Here is a 14,017-nt window from a genome sequence, read left to right on the forward strand (position 1 = left end):
AAAGAAATGCATTTATCTATAATGGAATATACAAATAATAATATATCATTGAATGGATACAGAGTTACACGGTTCGCATTTCAACTCATTACTTTGATGGAGCTTTATTTTAGTTACACACTAATGGAAATAGTAGCTATATGAACATATGGTAATAATAAACAACACACGTTGCAATAAAAATAATTGCACCTTTCTCAGTTATTTAATATTTTTAATAAAGCAAGGCATGTTTTTTTATATAGCGGATTTCATACACAATGGTAATCCAAAGTGCTTTACATAAACAAGAATAAAAGAAACAAGTACACGAAAATAAAAACATTCATTCATTCATTTTCCTTCGGCTTAGTCCTTTTATTAATCAGGGGTTTCCACAGTGGAATGAACCGCCAATTTATTAAACATGTTTTACACAGCGCATGCCCTTCTAGCTGCAACCTAGTACTGGGAACATACACACTCATTCACTCACACACACACACAGAAGTACTGGGAAACACCCATACACACTCATTCACACACACACACACACACACACACACACACACACACACACACACACACACACACACACACTACAGCCAATTTTTTTTATTCAACTGACCTATAGTGCATGTGTTTGGACTGTGGGGGAAACCGGAGCACCCGGAGAAAACCCACGCCAACTCTGGGAGAACATGCCAACCCAACACAAAAATGCCAACTGACCCAGTCGGGACTCGAACCAGCAACCTTCTTGCTCTGAGGCGACAGTTGAGCCACTGTGTCACCCAAAATAAAAACAACAAAGAATAAAAATATATATATTGTACCAGTTTTTGAAATATATCCTCTAAATATATAAGATCGCTAAGATATATATATATATATATATATATATATATATATATATATATATATATATATATATATATATATATATGTATATCTAAATTATCATATATAATATATAATAAATGTATTAAAATAATTAGGATCTACAGTTTTGTTTTGTTTTTATTCAAATAAATAAACAAAATAGGCCTTACATGCATAAACAAGCATGAAGTAATACAAATCTAACAATAGGCAGATGAAAATATAGAAGGGAAAAAAGTAATGACAATTGCACTTGACATAAAAAATAAGTAAATAAATAAATAAATAAAAATAAGTTATAAAAGTTTATACAATATAAACCTTCAAAGGGTTGTGAAGGGGTATAGGGTACAAAATTCACTGAAAAAAGTAGCTACTTTAGTGGCTTAATCATTTGACAAAGTACAGAGTGTTGAATCCATAATAGCAAGTTCATTATTAAGTGTAAAATATAAGGAGTGGGGGCTTTCAAAAACCTACATTTATGAATGAAGAATTTTGCAAAGCATAAAAGGTTTTTGGGCATCACAATGGCGCAGTGAGTATAGCACGATTGCCTCACAGCATGAAGGTTGCTGGTTCGAGCCTCGGCTGGATCAGTTGGCATTTCTGTGTGGAGTTTGCATGTTCTCCCCATGCTGGCGTGAGTTTCCTGTGGCGTGTTCCGGTTTCCCCCACAAGTCCAAAGACATGCGCTATAGGTGAATTGGATAGGCTAAATAGTCCATAGTGTGTGTGTGTGAATGAGTGTGTATGTATGTTTCCCAGTGATGGGTTGCAGCTGGAAGGCGTAAAACATATGCTGGATAAGTTGGCGGTTCATTCTGCTGTGGCGACCCCAGATTAATAAATGGACTAAGCCCAAAAGAAAATCAATGAATGAATAAAAGGTTATTAACCAGGTAATGCTGTGTACGACCTTCTTTAGTTTCCCAGTAGCAAAAAGGGTTTACATGGATGTATATGAGCCAAAAATAACTCCTTGAGTAGACGCAAAAAACAATATTATATTTATACATGATGGACGCGTTTCTGACGTCATCAATGTGCGACGTCAGAAAGTGAAAATGTCGAGCTCTTTAAATAAAAAGGATATTTACAGTAAATGAATCAGCTGTAATGTGTCCATAAACCGTAGCTGTAAACCAGACACATGTTGACTGTTAAGGAATACTTGTTAAGATGAAAATACTATAATTCAGTAACATTGTCAAAACAGGTCTTTCTGTGGTTGTTGCAAATGCAGAATAAACCTAGTCTTTTATATAAATGATAGCCCTTCTTATAATCGATCGATTCTTCTGAAAGCCTATTATTCACGGAAGGTTTGTATAGTTGTATAATTTGTTCACACGTGGAAGTACTTGGCTTAGACATAAACATTAAATGAGTCTTACGCTGTATATGCTGATATAACATGTTTTTCATGAAATTATGTAATTAATCAGAGTTTGCAACTTGGCATGTGTTCATGTACATAATAGAAATGTAAATAGAGTACATTAATAATGCATTAATTTATTATTTTACACCAATTATACATCATATATTTGTCTTAAACGCTACATAATTTAATAAACTAAAATTAGCTTAATTAATAAATGTAGTACAATTAATAGAGTGAATCAGATGTGAGTAAAGTGAAAGAACTTGCTGCTGTTCTCTTTGGTAAAGTTCAGCACAAGTGAAGCGCGACTGAAGGCGGGATACAGCCGCCTGTTTTGATTGGCTTTCGCTTAGTTCCCATGACGATTGACAGAATCATGTTGTAGAGAAACTCAATATATACACGATTTAATATTTTTTTACGTTTCAAGTCTCTTTTTTGTCACTATTTACAAACGAAATATCTAACTATTTCAGTGAAAGTGCGACAAAATACTCAATTCTGTTGTGAATGTTGTAGCCCTGCTATTTCCTTTTCCGTGGGATGGGTTTAAACGGCGCATGCGCAGAGCAGGCAGCGCATAATTTTGGCTGTAATGGATGAAGTGAATTCTCTCTGAGTTAAGGGCCGTGGAGGGTTTTATATCCACGAACATCGCCCAATTCCTGGGTCTGGTTTCTTTCCAGAGCCGCTTAAGTAAACTGGAATCAATTTGAACACATAAATATGTGATCATTTCCGATGACTATGAAACTGCAGAGAGTTTACACTGAACATTAAAGCGAATATGTGAACAAGAAGCAAGCGGGTCAAGTTTTATTTGAGTTATGTGGGACAATATCCCTACACAGCGAGCTTTACTGCTTCAGAGCTCACAAACCGTGTGCAAGGAGAGCTAAACGCCTGTTTAGGCTTTGATATCGAACAAGGATAAACAGTCTAAAACAAGGACAGCCTGTATTTTTCTTCTTTCTTTTTGTCTTTTCGGGGACGCTAGCTTGGCTAAAGCTAGCCGAGAAGCGCGAGCGCAATGCGCTCTTTGAGGCACCCTGGAAACTGCCAGTGATGCCATCCTGAAGGACATATCGTTAAAAATCATTTTTGTTTCGGTCTTTGCACTCTTGGATTTATTTTGACGCGATTTGAGGAGGCCACGGCACCGGGGATGAGTTGTGGATAACCTGTGCGCATTCAATCGCGTGCGCATCTTTGTTTTGCTTCCCTCCGACTCTTCCATCTGGCAAGATTTCACACTTTTACTCAACACTGAGCGATTTGTGCTGTTCATGTGCTGTCTTGACCGCATAGGTCCGCGTCTCCGGAGGACAGAGGTATGCCTGGATCAGACCGCCTGCATGGGACCAAGAGGAAGGCTGAATCGCTGTACCACCAACAGCTGCAGGCGGCCGCCGGGGATGGTCAGCCGCTGCAGCACGCGGGCTCCGGTAGGCATCTTAACAAGACCACGAGCTCCTCGTCCACTTCTTCCAAGCACAAACGAAACAAGTCCAAACACGAGGCCGAAACTGGCGCGTTGTGCGCTGTCTCCGCGCGTCCAGCAGCGGGCGCCATCAAGCCTCTGGTGGAGTACGACGACATCAGCTCGGATTCGGACACGTTCCTAGACTCCCCCGCCACCGAGAACCCGGCGGACAGCAGAGACGCCGAACAGCTAGATCTGTCGGACTATGGTGAGGTGGTGGCGGGGGTCGCCGCCAAAGAGAACCGGACTCATAAACGCAAGCGCTCCCGGAAGAAATCCAAAGACCGGCATCGGGTCAGGGAGTCTGCGGAGAGACCAGAAGGGGCCAAAAAGAGCATCAAGGACCGGGAGAGAGTGAGCAAAGAGAGCCGTAGGAAGGTTAAGGAGAGGGCTAGTCCAGTCGCGTGCCTTGCTGCTTCATCATCCAGACGCTCCGGTGAGGCCGGTGCCAAAAAGCTCAGCGGCGGCGGCGACTCGGTGTCCTCCGGCGCGGTGCAGTCAGCTGTCAGTTTAGGCAGCAGCGCCTCATCCGCATCTTCCTCCATCAGCAAGGAAAGTGTGCGTTCATCCAAATCTCGCAAAGACAAGAGAAGGAACGAGGAGTATGAGGAGGACCGGAGCCATCGAAAGGCCGCAAAGAGTCGCAAGTCTAGCCCTAAAGGGAAGAGCCAGTCTCGGAGGAGCGGGGTGGACAGTCCATCCGTTGCGGAGCTCGAGAACAGCTACTCCTCCAAGCGCAAGGCCGCGAGTCCGAGCCCGTACAGAGAGCCGCCCAGGCGGAGCAGACAGAGGTCCGAGAGCCCCTACGGGAGAAGGAGGTCTTCTAGCCCTGAGAAGGATGGGAGTCCGTATGTGAGCAGAAAACACTCACCTGGAAGTCCCTACGCGAGCAGACGTTCACCCAGCAGCAGTCCAGTGTCCAGGTGAGTGCTCACTACATATTAAACGCACAGTTCACCCTAAAATTACAACGCTGTCATCCTTTACTCACCTTTGACTTGTTTCATACCTTTGAGTGTTCTCCTTCTGTTAAACACTTGAAAAAATATATTTGAAAGGTGTTGGAAACCTGTAACCATTGACTCCCATACGATCTGTTTTTCATAATATGGAAGTCTATGGTTACAGGTAGGCATGGGCCGGTATAAGATTCTGACGGTATGATAAACTTGGATAAAAAATATCACGGTTTTACGGTTTGATGGTTCTGATTACTGCTTTCATATATATATATATATATATATATATATATATATATATATATATATATATATATATATATATATATATATATATATATTTATTGTCTTGGTAAAACAGGGATTCTACAGGTTTCATCACGTTAAATTTAAGACTTAAGACCTTTTCAAGACCATTATGAATTAGATTTCAGACTTTAATGTGGCAAAACGCTAATAATTTTCATTAATAACCAGTGGGATTTCTTTACTTACCCCATTAAAATAAAAATTCTGTTATTTTTTTAGCCACATATTTTAAATAATCGTTCAAAACAAGCAAACTCTAATTCTATACATATATTTTTATTAGTATAACCTTTCTTTTAAAATTTATCCACAACAAATTTGTGTATAAAAACATGGAGAACCTTTAAATGTTATTGTAAGAATGTAAGGAAGACAATTAAACCATATTGCTAAATAGTTAATAAATGTTAATTTTGTTAAATGTTTTGTTTAGATTGATTTGCAGGTTGTACCAATTGGCCATAGCTTTACATGGAAAATTAGTGAAAATTAAGACCTGTTTAAATCATTTAAGACCCACAACAGCACATTTCAGTGAATTTAATACTTTTTAAGGGCTTAAATTAAGTTTTTAAAATTTAAGACCCAGCGGACACCCTGAAAAAGAGCAAACTTTTTTCCCTTTTGAACATAATATATTTTATTTCGAGAAACATTTATAATATTTGAGGAGTAAACATGTCAAGCTAAATAATGAAAATTAATCATAGACTTCTGCTGTCTTCATTAGTTTCAAAAACACTGATTTTGTTACAATTTAAAACGGTTGTATATCTTTTCTGCTGGAGATACTGTTGTCCTAAAAAAAAAAAGAGTAAATAAATCGTACACATACCTTAGGAACGGTATAGCCATAATATTATTTAAGGTTATCATACCGTCAGAATCTTATCACAATGTCACGGTATTGTGATCACTGCACTTAAATATATTATTTTGAAATGTTTGGGTAAAAAAATTAACATTTTTTCCACTTTGAAGACATTTTTTTTATTTTAAAGATTTGAAATATTTTGGAGCAGTAAACACCTCAGGCTAAATAATTCAAATGAATCATTGCCTTCTGCCGTCTTCATTAGTTTCAAAAACACAGATTTCTTTACGATTTAAAATGGCAACTTTGGATATCTTTTCTGCTGGAGATTCTGTTGTCCTAAAAACAAAAAAGCAAATAAAAAACACCTTACACACACATACCTTAGGAACGGTATTACAGAATATTTTGGTGGTTTTAAAACCTTGACTTTTCCAAACCGCGGATTACCTTGAAAACAGTTATCGTCCCATACCAAAACAGAGTATAACAGTGGGCTGTTTCTAGGCTACTTCATATTTAAGATGACTGATATTTCTTCTTATTAGAATTAAGACATCTGTTAGTATTTTCAGTGTTTTTTTTTTTAATAGATTGACATCTAAATATTAAAAAAATACAATGTTATTTTTTTAAATGGCTTGTTTTTGTCATGAAATAACCATTAAATATTAATTTTTGAAAACTAATTTATTTAGTATATGATTATCTGCATTAGGTTATTAGTATTTTTACTTAGTAATTGTGCATTTACAACAGCTGGCAAGGTTGTAACTTTTCTTTTGTAAGTAGTGGGCTTTTTATATTTATAGCAGGATATTAATTTTAATGGAATTTGTTTAAATGCAGGTCTGCATACTAAAACTTGATCTGCAACTTATCAATTTAGAATAAGATTCTGACGGAATGATAACCTTGGATAAAAATATCCCAGTTCTACGGTGTCTCTGTATTGCAATAAGTGCTCTGAAATATGTTGTTTATAAATGTCTGGGTACAAAACAACATTTTACCCCATTAAACACAATATATTTTATTTTAAGAAATGTTTAAAACATTTTAGAACAGCAGCTTTTGATATGGAGGGTCCTTTTCAGGAGATACTGTTGCCCTAAAAAATAAAATAGTTGTAAAAACATGTAAATAATAAAAAAAAAAGCTTGCATATACAGTAGGAACAGTATAACAAAGTTTTGGTGGTCTTAAAACCTTGACTTTTCCAAACAGCGGTAAACCTTGAAAAAACTGGTATCGTCCCATGCCTAGTATAGAAGTTGCTTGTAAAAAGCTGTTCATTACTCTCGTTAATCTATATTACAGGTCTAGAGCGCTATCATATCTCAGTATCGTCACAAGAAGTCAAGTAATGTTTTAATAAATGAAAAAAACTGTGCACCAAATCTGATGACAACATGGATTAGTGTCTGAATATTAGTTGATTATAATTTAGATCATATTCACATGTGTTTATATTTTAAAAATCTTAGCCCTAAAATTCAGAAATCTTCATATGAATAAATGAATTTGGGAGGAAAAGTAACATGGAATAAAAGGTAAGATAATAAAAGATAATAAAAGATCTATATTTAGCTGGGCTTCCCCTTGCAGGCTTTAATTAACCAATTACCACTATCTGTGTAGTACAAACTGCACTTACTACAATCAGTTAAGATTTGGAAAATATTCCCTCAAGATATTTTTACCGTTTTCATCATAGCAACTTATCGCCAGACGCTCATTTATGTGAGCAGTGATGGTCTGCGTTTGAAAATGAGTGGTGAACATCCAAGCCTTTTTTTAAAAAGGGCAGAACCCATCGATACCACTACAAGTCACAACATATTTCATTTACAAAGCTGTTGTGCGCATAGGTTTTTCTTGTTGAATGACTACTTCAGATGAGATTTTTATCAATGTTTACATTTCAAACATGTGGCAAGAAGAGTGGGATACATTGAAAAAGAATAAATTGTATTTGAGTTTTAAGACATTTTAAGACCAGATTTGATCAAGTGGTTTTTACTAGATGTTGTATTGGACATACAAAAACAACGGATGCTTTTTTGCTCAAAGATGAAGACCCTACTCAATGTTTGCACTGCACAATTCCTCTTACAGTAAAGCGCATTGTACTGGAATGTCCTGCTTTTAATGATTCCACAAGGCTTTTTTATGAAATGAACTCTGTTAAGGACATTTGTAGCAAAGTGAAACCAGGATAAAATGTAGAAATATTATCATGTATTAGCGCTAAAAATCTTATTCAATTTATGTTTTTTGTTTGTTGATTTTAATTGTATATTTATTATTGAAAAGTTCTTGCTATGAAAATAGCCTTGGTTGCTGACTTGGCAATACATAAGAAATACATTACATTACTTGTTGAATCACTAGTTTAACAAAAGTTATCTTGTTAACCCCTCTGTTTTCTAATTGCGTGTGATGTTAAATAGTTTTTGTTATGATTCATCCATGCATGCATTTAATTTTAAAACTATTTCATAATGTTAATTAGCCAAAACTAAACCTTCTAGTGGAAAATGCAGGCTTTTACGGCTAAACATAAATGATTTCTTCAAGCATTTAGTCTGCTCAAACCAAACTTTTGATTTCAACGTCCAATCAACAAACAATAAAACCAAGTCATGCCTTATATTATTTATTTTTTGTAAAACTTCATATACAGATGTACAGAGGAAAAGATCTGTTTTACTTCAATTTTATTGTGACTTTTAAAGGAACGATAGAGCGGTAGAATTCAGAAACCTATTGTGAACTGTAGCCACAAATGTTTTTCTTGTGCTCACACTTGTTGCATTTAAAAAAAACTACTTTTTTCGTTCTTTGGTTTGAAGTAAATACTGGTGGAATACTTTTAATAAACAAACAGATGCAGGTTATTTTTCCGGGAGCAATATTTAGCTGATTTTTAATATGTGCCGTTTTCTCTATCGAAGTAAATGTACAAGAGAAAGTAGCTATGTTTCCATCCACTTATTTTTATGCGCATTTTGGATATGCGCATAAAAAACCGGTTGATTGAAACGCCATGATGCACATACATTTTGAAAATGCGCATAAAAAAACGTATGCGCATAACTGAGTAGGATAAACCTTTTATTCGATAAGAAAAGATGCGCATAAACTACGATGGAAACACTTTTACCGCACAAATTTCAGTATGCGCATTAAAATAGGTCATGTGATTTTGTTATAAGAGATCATGTGATGATGAAAATGTGTATGAATGGACAAACTAGATGGCTGAGCACACTGTAAAACATCTGAACTGTTGTTTTGGTCATTCTAAAACGCCTTACCGTTTAAGTATTAGTGTTATATTATTAATGACCTCCAGAATCAAGAGCCTCTGTGCTCCGCGTCTGACACCTTCAAACGCGACCGCGCATTCACTGCGTGTCAGGATTGCCTTCCGAGGCGCAAGTCATTTATTAGATGAAGAAAAGATTGACGCAGCTTCTCCGACCGCAGTGAATTCAGCTTTTACTGTTGATATTTGGCGCCAGTTAATCAGGAAGTGACGATTTTGTTCGCTTTGACTCGTTGGATGGAATCGCTGCTTTATTCGCACGTCTTTAATGCGATAATCCAGTTTTGCACATAAAGTTCATTCACATTTTTAGATGGAAACGTAGCTAATGACAGCAGTTAAAGGTGCAGTATGTAAGTTTGAGCAGTTACCAGTGGTTGAACTAGGTATTGAATTTCTGGTTCAAAACACACAAAAGCGCAGGTTGCCAGATTGCAACAACAGAAGCTAGTATAGTTAGAGACGATATGTGTTTTTGACAATATTGCAAGTTCACAAAAAATTAGCTGGAATTATTAGATAAAACTTTAAAAATATGTTTTAGCACGAATATTTAATAATATAACTTCCTGTAATATACTTATTGCAATAAACAGTAGTTTATAGGCCTGTTTTGTTTTAGTAAAGAAGTAATGGATTTAAAGGTGTGCACTGGGGATGCACGGTATATCGGCGGCCATATTGTTATCGGCCTATAAATGCTATTTTTAAGATTATCGTTAGAGGTCCGATGTCTAAATTAGGCCGATATCTTTAAGCCAATAATTTATGTAATTGTACAGAACTGCCTGCCTTGCGCATGTGTGGGTGGAACTTGTTCGGTCCAGTGCACTGTAATGGAGCTTTCCTCACATTGTTTATTCCTGAATGAATCCCTGTTCTTTCCATGACATTAATATTCTAGTACAAAATAGCTCCTTCTACATTATCTTGAACCCTACATGCATGCATAGGCAAAAGTGCCTTAAAGACGCACAACAGCATATTTTAGTGAATTTAATACTTTTTAAGGGCTTAAATTCAGTTTTTAAAACTTAAGACATTTTAAGACCCTTAAGAACTTTTTTCCCTTTGAACATAATATATTTTATTTTGAGAAACATTTATAATATTTGAGCAGTAAACATGTCAAGCTAAATAATGAAAATGAATCATTGCCTTCTGCTGTCTTCATTGGTTTGAAAAACACAGATTTCTTTACAATTTAAAACGTTTTTTTTGTACTGGAGTTACTGTTGTCCTAAAATAAATAAAAAAAATCTTACACATATCTTAGGAACGGTATAGCTGAAAATGTTTTCGGTTTTAAAAACTTGACTTTTCCAAATTGCTGTATACCTTGAAAACGGTTATCGTCCCATACCTAATACACATCCTCTTAATGACACATTATAATAAAAAAATCTGAATTGTGTTTTGAACTGAACCTAAACTGGCACACTCAGAAGAACTATAATATTAATATTAAATCTTGAAAAGGAGTAAACTAGGTGCCCTTTAATTGCTGTTTTATTTGGAATGTGTGACAGCGTATAAGAAGCTTATGGCTCGTTTCCACTGACTGGTACGGTACGGTTCGGTTTGGTACGGGTCACGTTTATCAAGCTTGCGTTTCCACTAACAAGGGTACCCTTTTGGTTGGTGTGGTGTACGACAAAGTTTCAGTCGACGTCATTCTAGCTCGAGGAAATGTCTACAATAAAGCTGTACGGGTCACTTACACATCATATGAAAAGCTCTTCTCACAACACAGATGCTTTACACACATAAATACTTGTGTAGAAATGTTTATTACTAACTTTTCAATGAACATGAGTTGATTATAACTGCAGATCAATGACAGTGTGAAACAGACTACTGTAACATCTGTAATTATATTAAATAACTAAATAAATGAACATATATAAACACATACAGCCCCTTACAGTCTCCGATATGTTACCAACTACAGAAGAACTACACACAACAGACATTTCATCCGTATTTAGGTTAAAAAACAACCCAAAACATAGCCTAAAGTCAGTGTAAACCTCTCATCTGTGTCTGTAATCTTCAGCAGCACATGTAGCCTCTGTTAGAGAATTCTGAGCTCATTAGTCCAAAAAGTGAAGATAATAAGTTAGTTATACATGGTATTTTGTTCATGTTTGCTAAAAAATAATGTGCTCCTTTTTTTCCGGCTTCTCCTTTGTTTCTTCACGCTTCACTCTCGCGTTTGTCAGTGTCTGACAGGATCAGGTTTCAAAAGCACATCAATAATCAAGTGCAGGTTATTAACATCAGCTCAAGAAGTTTGTTATTTCAGATATAATGTTAGACGAGCGCAAGCAAGAAAGCGAAACCGCTCGCCCCTCAGACTGGCTCGTAAAAAACTACGTGGCACAGGGTAAATCTGCTCTTCTTCTTGGATTTGTGGCTGTTGATCAAGATGACGACAAGGTTTGTTTGAGCCCAGATCGACCATGACTCATTATTATATGTATATATAAATCCGCTGTAATCTCTCGGCTCGTCGGCTGTGCGTGTATTTTAAACATGGCGGGTTTTTTGTTTTCATTCTGGCTTGTTGCGCAAGCGAATGACGTATCTCTGTAAACCAATAGCGTTCAGCTGCGCGTCTAGCTCCGCCTTTTGGTACCCTTTCTCGTGTTTGGTACCCTTTCGAAAGGGTGCCGAAAAAGTGGTTCGGTACGCTTTTTGACAGTGGAAACAGCCATAAAAGCGTACCAAACCGTACCGTACCATACCACTCAGTGGAAACGGGCCATTAGAAAGAGGGGGACATTCTTAAGCTTTAGGACATGTCTACGTAGAGATCACAGGGCTCGAAATTGAAAAATTTTTCGTGTTAGCACTGGTGCTCCTAACTTAAAATGTAGGGGCTCCAGACAAAATTTAGTCGCACCCACCAAAAACTATGAGCACAGTTACTACACATTTTATTGACCTTATTCTTCAATGCGGAAGTGCGCTCATTATTGTGATTGTTTTAGAACTTCCGATTCAGCTGCCTATGGGAGAAATGACTAGCAATAATAAACGGCAGAAAACGATCACAATACTTATTCTACAAACAAGTGTTTGCATGACAATACAGACAAAGTAGAATAATATAATAAGAAAATATCAGTTTGCAACACCAAGCAGCAAAACAAGCTGTTTTTAACATCTAAAAATGAATGGAAGTGAATGAGACCGGAAGTCTCAAGCCAAAATGATTCAAAAGGCTGCGCCCACTCTTACGTGGAGAATAGGGTGAATATTAGCAGATTTACTGCATTTGAAATCAACTCTAATCAAAACTAACAAATAAACAAAAATATGCATGCGCTCACCGGGCCCTGCACGCACTGCTTGACGTGAATGAGATGAACTGAATTAACAATAAGCTGTGTTCTCACGGATGGTGTCTGATATGGTACAACTGCACAAGCTAAAAATTAACATTTATTTTTATATCTTTTTTTATCCACAAAGTGTGCAGCTTTTGTCACTGCAGTATATCGTAATGGACTTCTGGAAGAACATTTCAAGTACACTACTGGTACATTGATATTAGTATACTTACTAAATAAAGTATGCTTTTATGCTTGACCTTTACTTTAGTATACTTCTTTTTCCTAAGGGTATATTTATCAACTTAAGATTAGTCTTGTACAGCCAGGGGGAGTATTGCTGCTCTGACAGCCTCTGATAAGGATTTTTGCAGCCAATACAGAGTACTGATTCCTTGTCATGGTGATCGGCTGATACCAAGTACTGATTCTAATGCTTCACGCTTTATAATGGCTTAAGCACATTTTCCTTCTAAGTATGAAACTTAAGAGAAGATCTTGCCTTACCTAAGAGAATAAATCAAGGATGCTGCATATAATCCCTTAAACATGTCTCTTATAACCATTTAGCTGTGAACGTGTCATGGCCAGAAGCAGCTTTACAGAAAATAATTCATCCATCCATTAATTTCACTCTGGCTTAGTCCCTTATTTATCAGGGGTTGCCACAGCGGAATGAACCGCCACGGAAAATATAATAACACAGATATAAAAAAAATTTCTCACTAACAGTTAAAAATCTCACTAACAGTTGCTACAGTTTAAAATATAGTAGTTTATAATCAGTTAAGATAAAATAATATATAAACTATATTATATAGTGTTTAAATGGTTAACTAGTAATTCATTTTAATGTGACACATTATTGTTTGCTTTTTATATTTACAACAAAGCGATTTTAACCAAGTATGATAGTATTAAGATCCTGAATTAGTTTATTACACTTAATCCTACAATTAGACAGTCTATTGTGTTTTCTTTGTGAATGTGAACGCGTGAATAAAGTCATAAGTGTTTAACCAATTATTTTTATTTGCGTAATTTGAGTTCAGAAACTGCAGAGATGTTTTTTTTGCTGTTTAGTCTATTATTTTTATGCAACAACGTTGCTAACTAATTTGCTATGAGATGTGGCTGTGCCCTCACGTGCTGCTCACGCTTGCGAGAGAGCAATCGAAATAATACATTTTTATCTGAAAGTGTCATTCAAGTGATGATGTGAAAAGCTGAAGCTGTCAAATTATTTTTAATTCATTTATTATTAATGACGATGATTTTATTCAATAATTCAAATACGATCTAAAATACGAGCTAAATATTGTCTTTAAAATCGTCATAGGTCTCAGCTCTCACCAATATCTTTGCCTATTGTTGATACACGATACTATCGTCTATTGGCACAACCCTAATCTGGTGCTATATATAAAATACAATTAACTTGACTTCAAGGGGGCGGGGAAAGCTGTTGGGTGGGCGGGGCGCTCCCCCTAATATTATGGTAGGGGAAACACTGATGTTGACTGAAACTTTCTGTTGTA

At 36.4% G+C, this 14,017-nt stretch overlaps 1 protein-coding gene across 5 annotated transcripts in view; it reads left to right on the top strand.

Annotated features, from left to right (window-relative positions):
• The first annotated feature begins 2,813 nt into the window (after nucleotides 1-2,813).
• cdk12 (cyclin-dependent kinase 12) overlaps nucleotides 2,814-14,017 on the top strand; it is a 55,743-nt gene continuing 44,539 nt past the window's right edge. For 4 of the 5 annotated variants that reach the window (XR_008839509.1, XR_008839508.1, XM_056480440.1 and 1 more), the window contains exon 1: nucleotides 2,814-4,654. Coding sequence is in view for 3 of the 5 variants with exons in the window: in XM_056480440.1 (XP_056336415.1) it covers nucleotides 3,582-4,654 (1,073 nt within the window). In the remaining 2 variants the exon portion in view is untranslated. The remainder of the gene's footprint in view (nucleotides 4,655-14,017) is intronic. The other variant, XM_056480442.1, reaches the window with a different exon arrangement.

The sequence above is a fragment of the Danio aesculapii genome, chromosome 19 (genome assembly GCF_903798145.1).
Source record: "Danio aesculapii chromosome 19, fDanAes4.1, whole genome shotgun sequence".
NCBI lineage: Eukaryota > Metazoa > Chordata > Actinopteri > Cypriniformes > Danionidae > Danio > Danio aesculapii.